Source organism: Martes martes, assembly GCF_963455335.1.
Source record: "Martes martes genome assembly, chromosome: 2".
Classification (NCBI taxonomy): Eukaryota; Metazoa; Chordata; class Mammalia; order Carnivora; family Mustelidae; genus Martes; species Martes martes.
In genome coordinates, this window is record NC_137889.1 from 170,975,975 (window position 1) to 170,988,821 (window position 12,847).

Below are 12,847 nucleotides of genomic sequence, written 5' to 3' on the forward strand. Positions count from 1 at the left end.
GGGGTGCAGTTAAGTTAGCTTTGGGTTTAGATGGGGTTTTGGTGTAGGCCAGTGTGTATTTGTGAATAAAGAGGACTACTCATGGGCCACCTGGGTGGCTCAGTTGGTTGAGTATCCGACTTTCGATTTCGGCTTAGGTTGTGATCACAGGGTCCTGGGATCGTGCCCTACGTCAGGCTCCACACTCAGTGGGGAGTCTGCTGGAGATTTTCGTCCTCTCTTCCTTTCCCTCTGCCCCTCCCCCATATCTCTCTCTCTCTCTCTCAAGTAAGTAAATCTTTTTAAAAAATTAAAAAATAAAAGGGACTTCTTGGACTTTCAGTTTGGCTTAAACGATCAGTGTTCAATGTGTTAAGGTTATAAATTCAAAAATGCAATGCTTCCTAGGCTTTATATTTATCTCACAAATCTTACTCTATTTGGAAGTCCAGCAAAACCCAACAGGCACTTTCAAGGGACTTTTGATGAATAATTAGCCCTTTTTACTAACTTAAGTGTGTTCAAATACTTTAAAACTGTGTCCATGTGAATGTAACATATTCTGTTTTCTTTTTTGAGCACCTCATTTATCTACTCAAACAAAACCTTGCTGAGTGCATAGGAAGTATTATAAGCCTAATAACTTAAATTATAGAGTGGACCTAAAGACCTGTTAGATGTCATAATACCACGCATAAACTTAGGAAGATTTCAACTTAAAATCAGAAGTTTAATCATTTGGGGCACCTGGGTGGCTCAGTTGGTTAAGCAGCTCCCTTTGGCTCAGGTCATGATCCTGGGGTCCTGGGATTCAGCCCCACATGAGGCTCCCTGCTCCATGGGAGCGCCTGCTTCTCCTTCTCCCTCTGCCTGCCATTCCCCCTGCTTATGCATGCTCTCTCTCTCTTTCTCTGTCAAATAAATAAATAAAATCTTAAAAAAAAGTTTAATCATTCAGTTATTCACTTTAAATTGTTTTTTTTTAAGTTTCACTCTAATTTTTTAAATAGTGCAGAGAAGACCAAATATGTATAAATATATTAATAGTATGATGGTGATGCTTTAAACCTTTCTATATTTAATTTTAAATATTCCCAGAGTGGAACGATGCATACCCACCAAGGAAGAAAATTGCTTGGAAGTAACTGAGGCCATTTTTAAGCAAATATTTTGACAGAACTGCAGGCATCCAGAGAGATTTCCATCTCCCTGAATGTCACACTGAGCCCCTTTTTAGAGCAGCTGTGTCATGAGTGACAAAACTTAAAAAGGGTTTGTCCTCACAGATGTGAACTATGGACAGTACCTGATTCTTGATCTACTCAAGGACATAGGTCAACCAGGTTGATCTTTGATCTTTTATGACAAGTACCTATGTTTCCATCTAAATGTTAGAGGCCTTCAAGATCAATGGAATTCTAACATTCATACCTTTTTTTCTATCTAATGATACATGTATATCTGATTGCCTGAAATAAATCAATGTATTTTCCATTTAATGATAAAGACCTTTAAATGGGACACTAGGTATGTACATATCTTTTCTATTGAAAGGACTTTGAACCTGATGGAATCCTGCATTCTTCATATTCTTAGGACCACACAATAGTTGCTGATGTTTAAATGATCTTCTGTTGAGTTTTGGATATCCCTCGTGATCAAGCCAAGTCTGATTTGCTCTTGTGAAATGAGATCATTCTTCTGAGAGTTTATGAAGAGAGGCAGGAAGTTAAGAGAGTTCCCATCTGGTGGCCTCGGTTTTCTCTGCAAATTCGTATGGGAAGCTGTCTGTTAAAGGAGGTGGGGGTCACATGGGATGAGGATGAGGAAAAAGCTTTAAAATGACCATATTTGATAATGAAAGATCTGAGTAGATCCATGCTACCTACTTTATCGACTCCTAAGTGTGTAAAATTAAAACCATTTGAAGCAGAGGTAATACTCAAGATGAGAATTCATGTTGAAGTGTTCGTTTATATGGTTTTTTATATCAAATGTGCACGTTTAGTCATTTGAGTACTTGCCATTGATAACGAATATTCTTCGTAGCTGATCACGAGGTCACAGCTCAATGTCAAAGGAGCTTTATTAATAAAGCAATTGAAGCAGTCATTTATACTGCAAAAAGTTCTAGACTCATTTAACATTTATTTTCATTTGCTAGTCAATTACCAGCTGTCAGAGCATATTAAGTATTATAAATTTGAGTCGGAAGCTGTCACCCCTAAGTGTATTAACTCTCCCTAATCACATAGGTAGTGATTTGTCCTGTGAAAGAATGATATTAATCACCGACTTACATCTGTCTTCCTGATGGTATAAAATTGCCACTGGCTTCCATTGCAGAGGTGAAGTAAATCAATGTAGACACCAAAAATGAAAGCAGACAGTCATGAATCCTGAGTATTTCCATTCATGTTCACAAGCTCCTCATTGTTTCCAGACAGAAATAAATGTCAGCCAACTTTCAAAGCTTTTTGCTTCTTAGTGTTAAAAATACAACAGTTTATTATTATTAATGTTGTTCTTGTTATTATTATGGAGGAGTATTTATTATGTGCCAGACACTATGTGCAAAGTTTTATATGATTTTTTTCTTTAAATATTCATAATAACCCTGTGAGATTATTGGTTCTTATACTTATGGTTCTTATACTAATGTATCTCATTTTGTAATGAGTAAATGATGTGTCAAAAGACTTGAATAACTTGCCCAAAATGGCAGAGCCTGGAGTCCAACCCAAGCAATTTAATTCCATACCCTTTTCTCTTGACCAGTAGTCTCCACTGATGGATGGTGTTTGCTGTTTACTAGGTGAATCAGTTAAGAATGCCTTTGGGGGCACCTGGGTGGCTCAGTGGGTTAAGCCTCTGCCTTCGGTTCAGGTCATGATCTCAGGGTCCTGGGATCAAGTCCCACATCGGGCTCTCTGCTCGGCAGGGAGCTTGCTTCCTTCTCTCTCACTGCCTGCCTGTCTGCCTACTTGTGAACTCTCTCTATCAAATAAATAAATAAAATCTTTAAAAAAAAAAAAAAAGAATGCCTTTGGGTACAAATAACTAAAATTCAACATAGAGTGGCTGATCAAATAGCAGCTTATTTTTTTTCTCACTTAACAGAAAGAATGAAGACAGTCAACTACTCACATTGGTTTAGTAGCTCAGCAATACCAGGACCAGGGACTCTGTGATTCCCTGGACTTTCCCTCATGTCTGCAAAGATGGCTGCTTCGGCAGATGCTGTTACAAGCATCATATTCACATTCAGGCAGAAAGAAAGGATGGTGGTAAGAGTTGGTGCTAGCCATAAGTGTGTAGTTTATCATGAAAGCAAAAGCCCTCCCATTTGTATCCTGTTGGCCCAAACTATTTGACATGACCACCCTGTTCTCCAAAGGTAGAAGGCAGGAGAGAGAAGGGAAGGGGGCTGACTAAGAGACCAGCCTCGGGTCAAAAGTTATAGATGCTGCAATGTCTGTAGGAATATTTAACTGAACTTCTTTCTTTCTTTCTTTCTTTTTTTTTTTTTTTTTTTTTTTGAGGAAAGAGCTGTGACTCTCCAGCACCTTAAGTATTACTCCTAATGTATTCTTGCCTCATTTTCTAGAATGTGTTCCTAGATACTCAGGAAATTCCAAAGATAACTAGTAATTATCCTAGATAATAAGGGAAAGCTGTAGTTCCACTACCCAAGTCAGGGCTCTGGGTGCAAGTAACATACTTAAGTATGTCATAGTTTCTGTTAATATTATTACTAATATTACTCAGGAAATTCCTGACTAATAAAGTATGTCATAATATGACATACTTAAGAAAATGGATGAATTTCAGTCAGTCACTCAACAAATAAATGTATTAAGCACTTATTATATGCCATGTACTCTTCTAGGCTCTGGAGATACACATCAGTGAACAAAACATTTAAAAAAAGAAACAGACAGACAGACTCACTGATGATGCAGGAATCTCATGGAACTCGAAGATGTAATAGGGCCTTGAGGAGGGACAGAACCCAGGGGCTGAGAAGCTTTCAGGAATTTAACAGCTTCTCTGAACATATCTCCTTCATTCTGCTCACGCTGATTTCTCTTAACCCTTAGTCAGCAAGACGGATGGAATATGGTCACCTACATTGCCAGAGTTTTCATCTTCTATTCAGGCAACCAACACAAGCTAAACCAGTCTCTCAATCTCAATCCCAATACTTAACAGAAGAATTTGAACCCTTGAAAGGGACAGTGAAAGACACCTTGAAAGGCATCTATCTCAGGGCATCTCAGCGGCTCAGTTGGTTGAGCATCTGACTCTTGATTTTGGCTCGGGTAGTGATCTCAGGGTTGTGAGATCGAGCCCAGTGTTGGACTCCACACTCAGCATGCAGGCTGTTTAAGACTCTCTATCCCTCTGCTTCTTCCCCCCAACCACCCCCCCTTGTCTCTCTCTTCCCCTCTCAAAATAAATAAGTCTTTTAAGAAAGAAAGAAAGAAAGAAAGAAAGAAAGAAAGAAAGAAAGAAAGAAAGAAAGGTGTCTACCTTAAAAGGCTACCTATTGGCTGCGACCCATCTCCAGGCTTATTGGTGCTTTTCTAGACACCTATCATCCATCAGAGCTCGCTCCTATCACCCCAGAGGTTGGAAAATTACCTCTACCTGGAAGAGAACATTTGTTTAGCCTCATTAAAGTTGCCAGAGCTTTGAACTTTTCCCAATCACTTTGTGCCCTAATAAGTTAAATGATTTCCCCCTACAGCCCTTGTCCCTGTCTTCCAGACAAGGGTATATTTGGGTCTTTCTTAACATCAAACTCCCTCCCTCTCACTTCAAGCCAACATGGCTACTGATCAGTTCTGTTCGAAGTACACACTGAAATGTGGGTAGTATTCTTTTTTGCATTCTTTTATGGCTCTTATGAACTTTAAGCCAGGGAGATATGGTTACTGGTGATTTTTTTTTTTTCTTAAATCTCTTTTTTGTTTCAAACCAAGGGTTTTGTGTTTTGTTTTTTTGTTTTGTTTTGTTTTGTTTTTCCCATTCCTGCTTATACTGAATTGCTAGCGCTCTGCTCATCTGTTTTTCTATAGGCTGTGGATTCACCTTCCCATGGAGGAGGATGGGCAGGCTGGGGCTCCTGGGGCAAATCTCTGCTCTCATCAGCATCTGCTACAGTAGGTAAGAATTATATGTTGCATTTGAATGGATAAAGTTCAGAAGCCTGATAATAGCATTTGACATTTTGATCATACCACGTACTGGTAGAGGTTACCATCAGCCTGCAAGATAATAAGAGCAAATTTTTACTCTCTGTAAGTGCTTCATGTATATTAATACATTTATTCCTCAAAATAGCCCTAGAAAGAAGTATTTTTATTTTCTCCATTTAGAGATAAAGAAGGTGAATCACCATGTATATTGATACGTTTATTCCTCAAAATAACTCTAGAAAGAAGTATTTTTATTTTCTCCATTTAGAGATAAAGAAGGTGAATCACAGAGAGGCTAAGACCTTGTCCAAACTCAGAAGTAGCTGGGTTGAGATTTGAACCAAGTGGTACAGATTTAAGCAGATTTAAGCACTATATTATATTGCATCTTAAGATTAACGATTTGGGGTCTTATATTCTCAAAGTTTTGTCCTTGTCCTCCCACCTGAATGTTTTAAAATATATAACTAACTACTCCCTGGAAGGATTTGAGGTATTTCAATAAAACATGCAGGTACAAAGGATATAGAGCATATATCCCAAGGCTGGTAGAGTTACTGTAATTGGGCATTGACCTTGACTCTGAGCGTCTTGGCTGCCAGTAGATTATCAATTTTTCATGGAATGATAAACCAAAACTTAGTTTATCTGGATAAATTTCTTTTCCGGGTGTTACATTTTTGAAGACATTTCTTGTATTGGCTCAGTATATATAAGGAGAGGATACAGTGGACCATGTCTTCATCGGTACAGGCTTGTCAAAAAATTCTTCATGTGACCATTTCTCATGGGCTTTCTTTGTGAAAACTGAAGGTGTAACATCAACGTGTCTAAGCTGAGTTAGCAAAGGCATTTCATCTTGACAGTGGAGAGCGAGGAGCAGGACAGGGGAAGCCTTGGGTAACACAGCTCTCAGATCATTGAAGTCAGGTGTTCTCAAGGTGTAGTCCATGGCTGTTACCTCCTAAAAGCAGGAGGGATAGGAAGGCTGAAGTTCCTTTGTCCCACTCCAGTGGACCATGGTCATGGTCTAAGGGCCAAATATCTAAGCAGATAGAGAGCCTGTAAGAACAGGTTCTGCATTCCTCTATTTTGTGTCTGGAACGTCAGGGAGCGCTGGCAAGAAGAAGATGGTGGTCAAATAAATGTTGGCCTTTGGGGAGACCCTGCAGAGCAGATTTTTTCTGTTGCTGATTGAAGGGGCCAGTTGTGCTACGGATACTACGTGGGCAGATAGAAAAACCAGCCAAGTTACAGGAGAGGGGCCTGTGTTGTGTTCTGAACAGGACAGAGTCTCTTCAAGAGAGTGAAGACAGGGGCCTGGAGGCCTCTTGCTTCCTAAGGAAAACATTCGAGCTCTTAGGGGCTCTCCCGTGGATCTTACCACCGACCACACATAGGAGTGCCGTGCTTTCTGATGCCAAAACCGTGGAGTCCAGAAGTTTTTGACATTTGATAAGTCGTAGAACAGTAAATAACATGGCAACCAAATTATGCAGCTCTCCTTGTGGTTTATGTCATAAAACATGAAGTATTCTGGGTGCTTCCAGAAGCAATAATGGTGTCCAGGCTTATAATGAATTTGGTGCTTTGAAAGCTTCCATTATGGACAAAGGATTTACTTTCCCATAAAAAATCTAAACATAAGTTCCTTCCCCGGTAAGCACTGAAATCCCTTGCCCTGCGAGTCACAGGTCAGATGCTTTGGGTGCAGGTGCCCCTCCCTGGACCTGCCATCAGCTCTCGTGTTTGTGACGGTTTCTCATCAGCCAGCAGCTACACCTAACCGTTGGACTTTGAGCTTCGCTGGATCCTTACAAAGTTTTCCGTCCACCGACAGACAGCTTGCCTGTTGAATTTAGCACCCATTATCTTCTTAGGTGTCCTCTTGTAATCTGACCCTTGCACAGAGAGCGCCTGGGGCGGCCGTGGTCGAGTGGGCTGCATTCCAAGGCCCCTGGGTTTTATTACCTGGTTCAAGTGCAACCAGTAGCTGATGCTAGCTTTACCGCTTAAGAAGCAGGATGTGATTCCTCAGCGGGTCCCACCTCATCCTGGGGGGCACACATCTTTCTATTTGATCTGAAGTCAGTGTGTTAATCTGTGGCCTGTGCTTGAGTTTGCTGTTGCTCTAGAAGTTTCCCTGCGTCTAAGGCACCACGTAGATGAGAAATGCTGGATCTTGTTCATGTGGCCACCCCTGAAAATGTCTGTGGTTCTCCCCTGGCTTTGCTCAGTGAATCGATCTGGAAAAGCCTAGAGAGAGAACGGTGGTGGACCGGCGGGACCACTGCCAGTCTGTAGTGCCTTGTTCCCTGCCCTGGTGGGGGCAGAGAGACGGTTTTGGAGATTGTATGACATTTGCACATCGCCCTGTAAAATATCAGAATGAGGTTCAGTGTGGCCGCTTGTATTTGTTGCTACGGCTGTCTAACAAGCGACCACAAATTTAGAGGCTGACAGGGACAGACGTTGACCATCTCCGCTTCCGTGGGTCAGGAGTTCAGGTAACGTATAGCTGGGTTCCCTGCCGAGTGACCTACCGGGCTGCAATCAGGGTGTCAGCCGGCTGCGTTCTCGTGTGATATCCAAGGTCGTCTCCCGAGGTTATTCCGATTGTTGGCAAAATCCAATTCCTTGAGGTTGTAGGCTCGGCACCCCCATTTTCTTGCTGGTTAATGGCCGGGGTCGCCCGGCGCTCCTCTGGGCTGCCTGCTTCCAAGCCGACCGGATCATCTCTCCCCTGCTTCAGATCTCTCCCTTCAGGAAGGGGCTCATCCTTTTTAAAGTTTCGCCTGATAAATCAGCCCCACCCCCAGGATGATCTCCTTTAACAAACTCAAATTCAACGGACTAAGGACCTTAATTTTAACTCAAAGATCCCTTCACCTTTGCCATATAATGTCCCCTAATCTTGGGAGTGAAATTCCATGAATTTCGCGATCCTGCTCACGCTCAGAGGGAGGGGATTACCCCGGCTGTGTGCACTAGGGGGCGCTCTCTCAAAACCACCTGCCCCGCTTCTCTCTTCCGTTTGAAGTCCTCCTCACTTACCCCACCAAATCCAGAAACTTAATTCTTTTTTATGGCTCTAGAGACGAGCTGGACTTTTTAGAAGCATTTAAATCTTGGCATTTTTTTTTCTTATCTGCCTCCACAGTGTCCAAAGGGCACACAGGAGAGCTCAAAGAAATTTTGAAATGTCAATGCCTGTTCTAAGAATCCTATCAGGCAAATTGGAGCTATCTGTAGAAAAGTAGAGCCGAAACTGGTCCCTCATCACTGGTCATCAGCACCCCAATGAATGCAAAAGCAATAACCCCGATTGCCATCCCGAAGTTGCTCCCGAGGCATTATTTTTGGAGATTTCTGGTCAAGACATGCATGACTTTCCGTAGCAATAGTAGCTAAAGTAATAGCGATACATACTTTAAAACTGGGTAAGGATCTCTGTGTGGACATGAGAGAGAACTAAAGCTTGTAGTGTAAAGGGGCAGGGGGTGGGGGCTGAAGTTATGGGTTCCAAGGCTGGAAAGCTTGGTGGTGGATGGGAGTGATGATAGGGTTCACAAGCGTCCTGCAAATGGAGAGGTGCCACAGCCAGGCTCACAGACCAAAACAGAGGGTTGAAATAGGGTTCACACAGCATGGAGGTTCCTCAAAAAGTTGAAAATAGAGCTACCCTATGATCCAGCAATTGCACTACTAGGTATTTACCCTAAAGATACAAATGTAGTGATCCGAAGGGGCACGTGCACCCAAATGTTTATAGAAGCAATGTCCACAATAGCCAAACTATGGAAAGAACCTAGATGTCCATCAACAAATGAATGGATAAAGAAGATGTGATATATATGTACAATGAAATACTATGCAGCCATCAAAAGAAACGAAATCTTGCCATTTGCGACGACGTGGGTGGAACTAGAGGGTATTATGCTTAGCAAAATAAGTCAATCGGAGAAAGACAACTGTCATATGATCTCCCTAATATGAGGAAATGGAGATGCAACGTGGGGGGTTTGGGGGATAGGAAAAGAATAAATGAAACGAGATGGAATCGGGAGGGAGATAAAACCGTAAGACTCTTAATCTCACAAAACAAACTGAGGGTTCCTGGTGGGGGGGTAGGGAGAGGGTGGTGGGGTTATGGACATTGGGGAGGGTATGTGCTATGGTGAGTGCTGTGAAGTGTGTAAACCTGGCAATTCACAGACCTATACCCCTGGGGCTAATAATACATTATATGTTAATAAAAAAAATAATAATATTAAAAAATTCAGTCTTTAAAAAAAAAAAAGGAAAGAAAGAAATAGGGTTTACAAAGTTACGGGAGCCATTCTGGGTTGATGTCCGTACCAAGCTGCTACCTAGGGATGGAGAGAAGCAAGCCAGGCGCAGGTTCTGTTATGTACAGCTGGGACACCCGCCCAAAACTTTGTAGCACTAATAGGTTCTTATCACAGGGCAAAGAAACATATTGGAAAACAGAGCGCTCATAGCAGTAGGTGAGCTCTTGAAGGTTTATAAATTGCCTGTGGAAAATAAAGAAAGAAAATAACTGCGTATTCCATTGCAATTGATTCCCGCTCAGAAACCTCATGTTACTACCCCCAGGGTAATTCCAGCCACAGACAAGAGTGCAAAACAACGAGTCAGTAACAGAACACAGGGCTGTCAATTGAGCACTGGAAATAGAAGCCAATCCTTCTTACACGTGTTGAAAAACTGCAGTCACAGTAGTTTGAGCTGTGCGGAGTTAGCAGGACAGCACTTGGAGACTCGAAACATTTGGAAGGTGGTTCTCTCTTGGAAAGAGCACTGGACCAGGAGTCCTACAAACGTGAGCCCTGGTCTTCACTGCTCCTAATGTGGGATCACAAGGATGGTCACTAACTAGCAACACCAAGCCCTTAACCTCTTTCAGACTCAGATTCCTTATTTGGAAAAGTGTGGGTAGGGGAAGTTGAGACCTTCGAAGATTCTTTCCAATTTCCGTAACATGATGATTCCTAGTCTGTGGCTATATATAGAAGGAGAAAGATATTTATAACCCCTGTGCTAAATGGGAAAAGACAAAAAACTGATACTTTTTGCTACTCTGTATTTTTATATTTTTGTCTTTTTGCCTTGCTACTTTGACCCCGAGGTTAAGGGCAAAGGAGAGAAAGTGACCTCCCCACTGCTTATGTGAAATCAGAGTTCTCAGCCAACAGCTCTTTTTGGAGAGACTGTAAACTTGCATTAGCTTCACCCACAGCTACACTGTCCTCACCTTCCAAGAAAATTTTATAACCTGCCGCCCCTGCCTTTGGGCAAGTTCCTAAATGAATATTAATATGGTTATTATTTAAGATCCAGGCAGAAACCAGACCGGGAAAGGGAAGTACAAAAAAATAATTATTTTGATGATCATTTCAAAGTGATGCTGTGAGAACCAGATGTAGATGTAATCTCCCACCATCTTAGAGACCTGACTTATTCTGAGGCTCTGTTGCTAAGCTAAATGAGAGATCAGCCGACAATCAAGATGAAAGTCGACAAAGTTGAAACATACGCAGATATACCTACATAGAGATTCTATAGCGGCACAGAGCAATTTATTTTTAGATATTACAAAAGCCCTAAAGGTTTAGTTTTTTTTTTTTAATTCTAGTTTTGACAATTTTATATGTCTAACCACCCTTTACAGGACTACCTGATTGGGGGAGAGGTGTATCTGATATGTATATTTACTTTTCAAAATTACCATTGTTCCCCTTTCCCACCCTCTCCCAAGTCACACAGTTTTCCCCTTCTGCACATTTTAATGAAACCCTTCTACCAGCCCTGTCAGAAATAATGACAGCATTTATTCCCGAGACTGGCAAACTTGTCAAAATCCTACTACAGTGAGAACTCTTAAATGGGTAAATCACCGTCAATATCACATTGATTCGTTTTGAAGGTGGCATCGCTGATGATGGGAAAGTTCTCAAGGATCTTCAGCATAAAAGATATACAGGATTATGGGTCTGTGCATGGAGTTTGTTCATGATCATTTACCATCTGTGAATAAGACCCAGGGGTTCGTGAATCTCTGTTGGACGGCCAGGCATAAACTATCCGTTCAGAGACACTTGTCAGTTTTGAACCCAAAAAGAAGTGAGTATCTGATTACAGAGAGGACACCAACCCTCATTATGGAGAGGGAAGATTTTTCCAGAAGGAAGGTTGAATGGCTCCTCTTTTCGCCGCACTGGTGTTTGCTTTAGTTGAGTGAAGCAACATCATCTGTGTGTTTTTCTCAACAACTATTCCTCACAACTTTTTTAAAAAATTTTATTTATTTATTTGATAGAGATCACAAATAGGCAGAGAGGCAGGCTAGGGGTGGGGGGAGCAGGAAGCAGGCTCCCCGCTGAGCAGAGAGCTCAATGCAGAGCTCCATCCCAGGACTCAGATCATGACCTGAGCTGAAGGCAGAGGCTTAATGCACTGAGCCACCTAGGCGCCCCCTCACAACTTTTTATACTATCTTCAGTTCCTTGATAGAAGTCTGAGATGCAGCAAATATTTCCAAACTATCGTATGCCCCTAGAACTCACCCAGAGTGTACACTGATGCAACTTTCATAAGAGCAGTTAGCACCGTCTATGAAATTTGAAATGCACGTAGCTTCTAGCCCAGGAGTTCTGTTGATCCTTTGCACAAAGTCGTTGATGTATATAAAGATGTTCAATGTCGAATTCACTCAGCAAATACTTATTGTGCCAGACACTATCCTAGGCATTGGAGATGGGGCAGTGAGCCAATGACACAAAGACCCTTGCCCTAGCAGGGCTTCCGTCCGCGTGGAAGGAGACAGACAATAGACAATACAAATAGTAAATAGGAAAATGAAGAGGGCTAGAAGGTGGATCACGATGACTTTTTAAAGTTGTTAATGTGCAAGGCGGCACACATAGCCCTCACCACTACCTGTGCTGAGACCTCCACTGTATGTTGCGAAGAGGAAGAGGCCAGGTCCAGAATGCTTACACGTAGGTATGTGTTTTTTTAAAAAATTTTATGAAAGGAATCACAAGAAACGAATAAGATGGGGGTACCTGGGTGGCTCAGTCATTAAGCGGCTGCCTTCGGCTCAGGTCATGATCCCAGGGTCCTGGGTTCAAGCCCTGCATCGGGCTCCCTGCTCAGCGGGAAGCCTCCTTCTCTCTCTCCCACTCCCCCTGCTTGTGTTCCCTCTCTTACTGTGTCTCTCTCTGTCAAATAAATAAATAAAATCTTAAAAATAAAATAAGAAACAAATAAGAGCTGTTATCTTTAGAGGGAGATGGGGGGATGGGGGGGCAATGAAGAGGAAGACAGAGTCATTTAGAGTCTTTTAAGAGCACCAAGCAGTTTTCCCTTTGAAGTCCCTCTATTATCACAGCTAACGATTTAATGAAATGTGGACACGTGCCTCATTAAATATGTAGTTCACGTACAACTGTGTAAGACTTGAATTCATTTGAACTACAGTTGGCCAGTTGACCTAATATCACATTTTTAATGTATTTAAGTAACTATTGATTAATTTCTTGTTCCAATTTGCAATTTTTCCGTTTTGTCTCTTAGATCCAATATTTTTTTCAGATCTTAGGTATTTCCATAGGGGGCATCTGGGTGGTTCAGTCGGTTGAATG

The 12,847-nt window shown here is 41.9% G+C and overlaps 1 protein-coding gene across 3 annotated transcripts in view; it reads left to right on the plus strand.

Annotated features, from left to right (window-relative positions):
• Window positions 1-12,847, plus strand: part of FAM114A1 (family with sequence similarity 114 member A1) — a 75,407-nt gene that overhangs the window by 16,216 nt on the left and 46,344 nt on the right. For all 3 annotated transcript variants that reach the window (XM_080796738.1, XM_080796736.1, XM_080796737.1), the window contains one exon: window positions 5,061-5,148. In XM_080796738.1, the coding sequence (XP_080652864.1) occupies window positions 5,061-5,148 (88 nt within the window). The remainder of the gene's footprint in view (window positions 1-5,060; window positions 5,149-12,847) is intronic.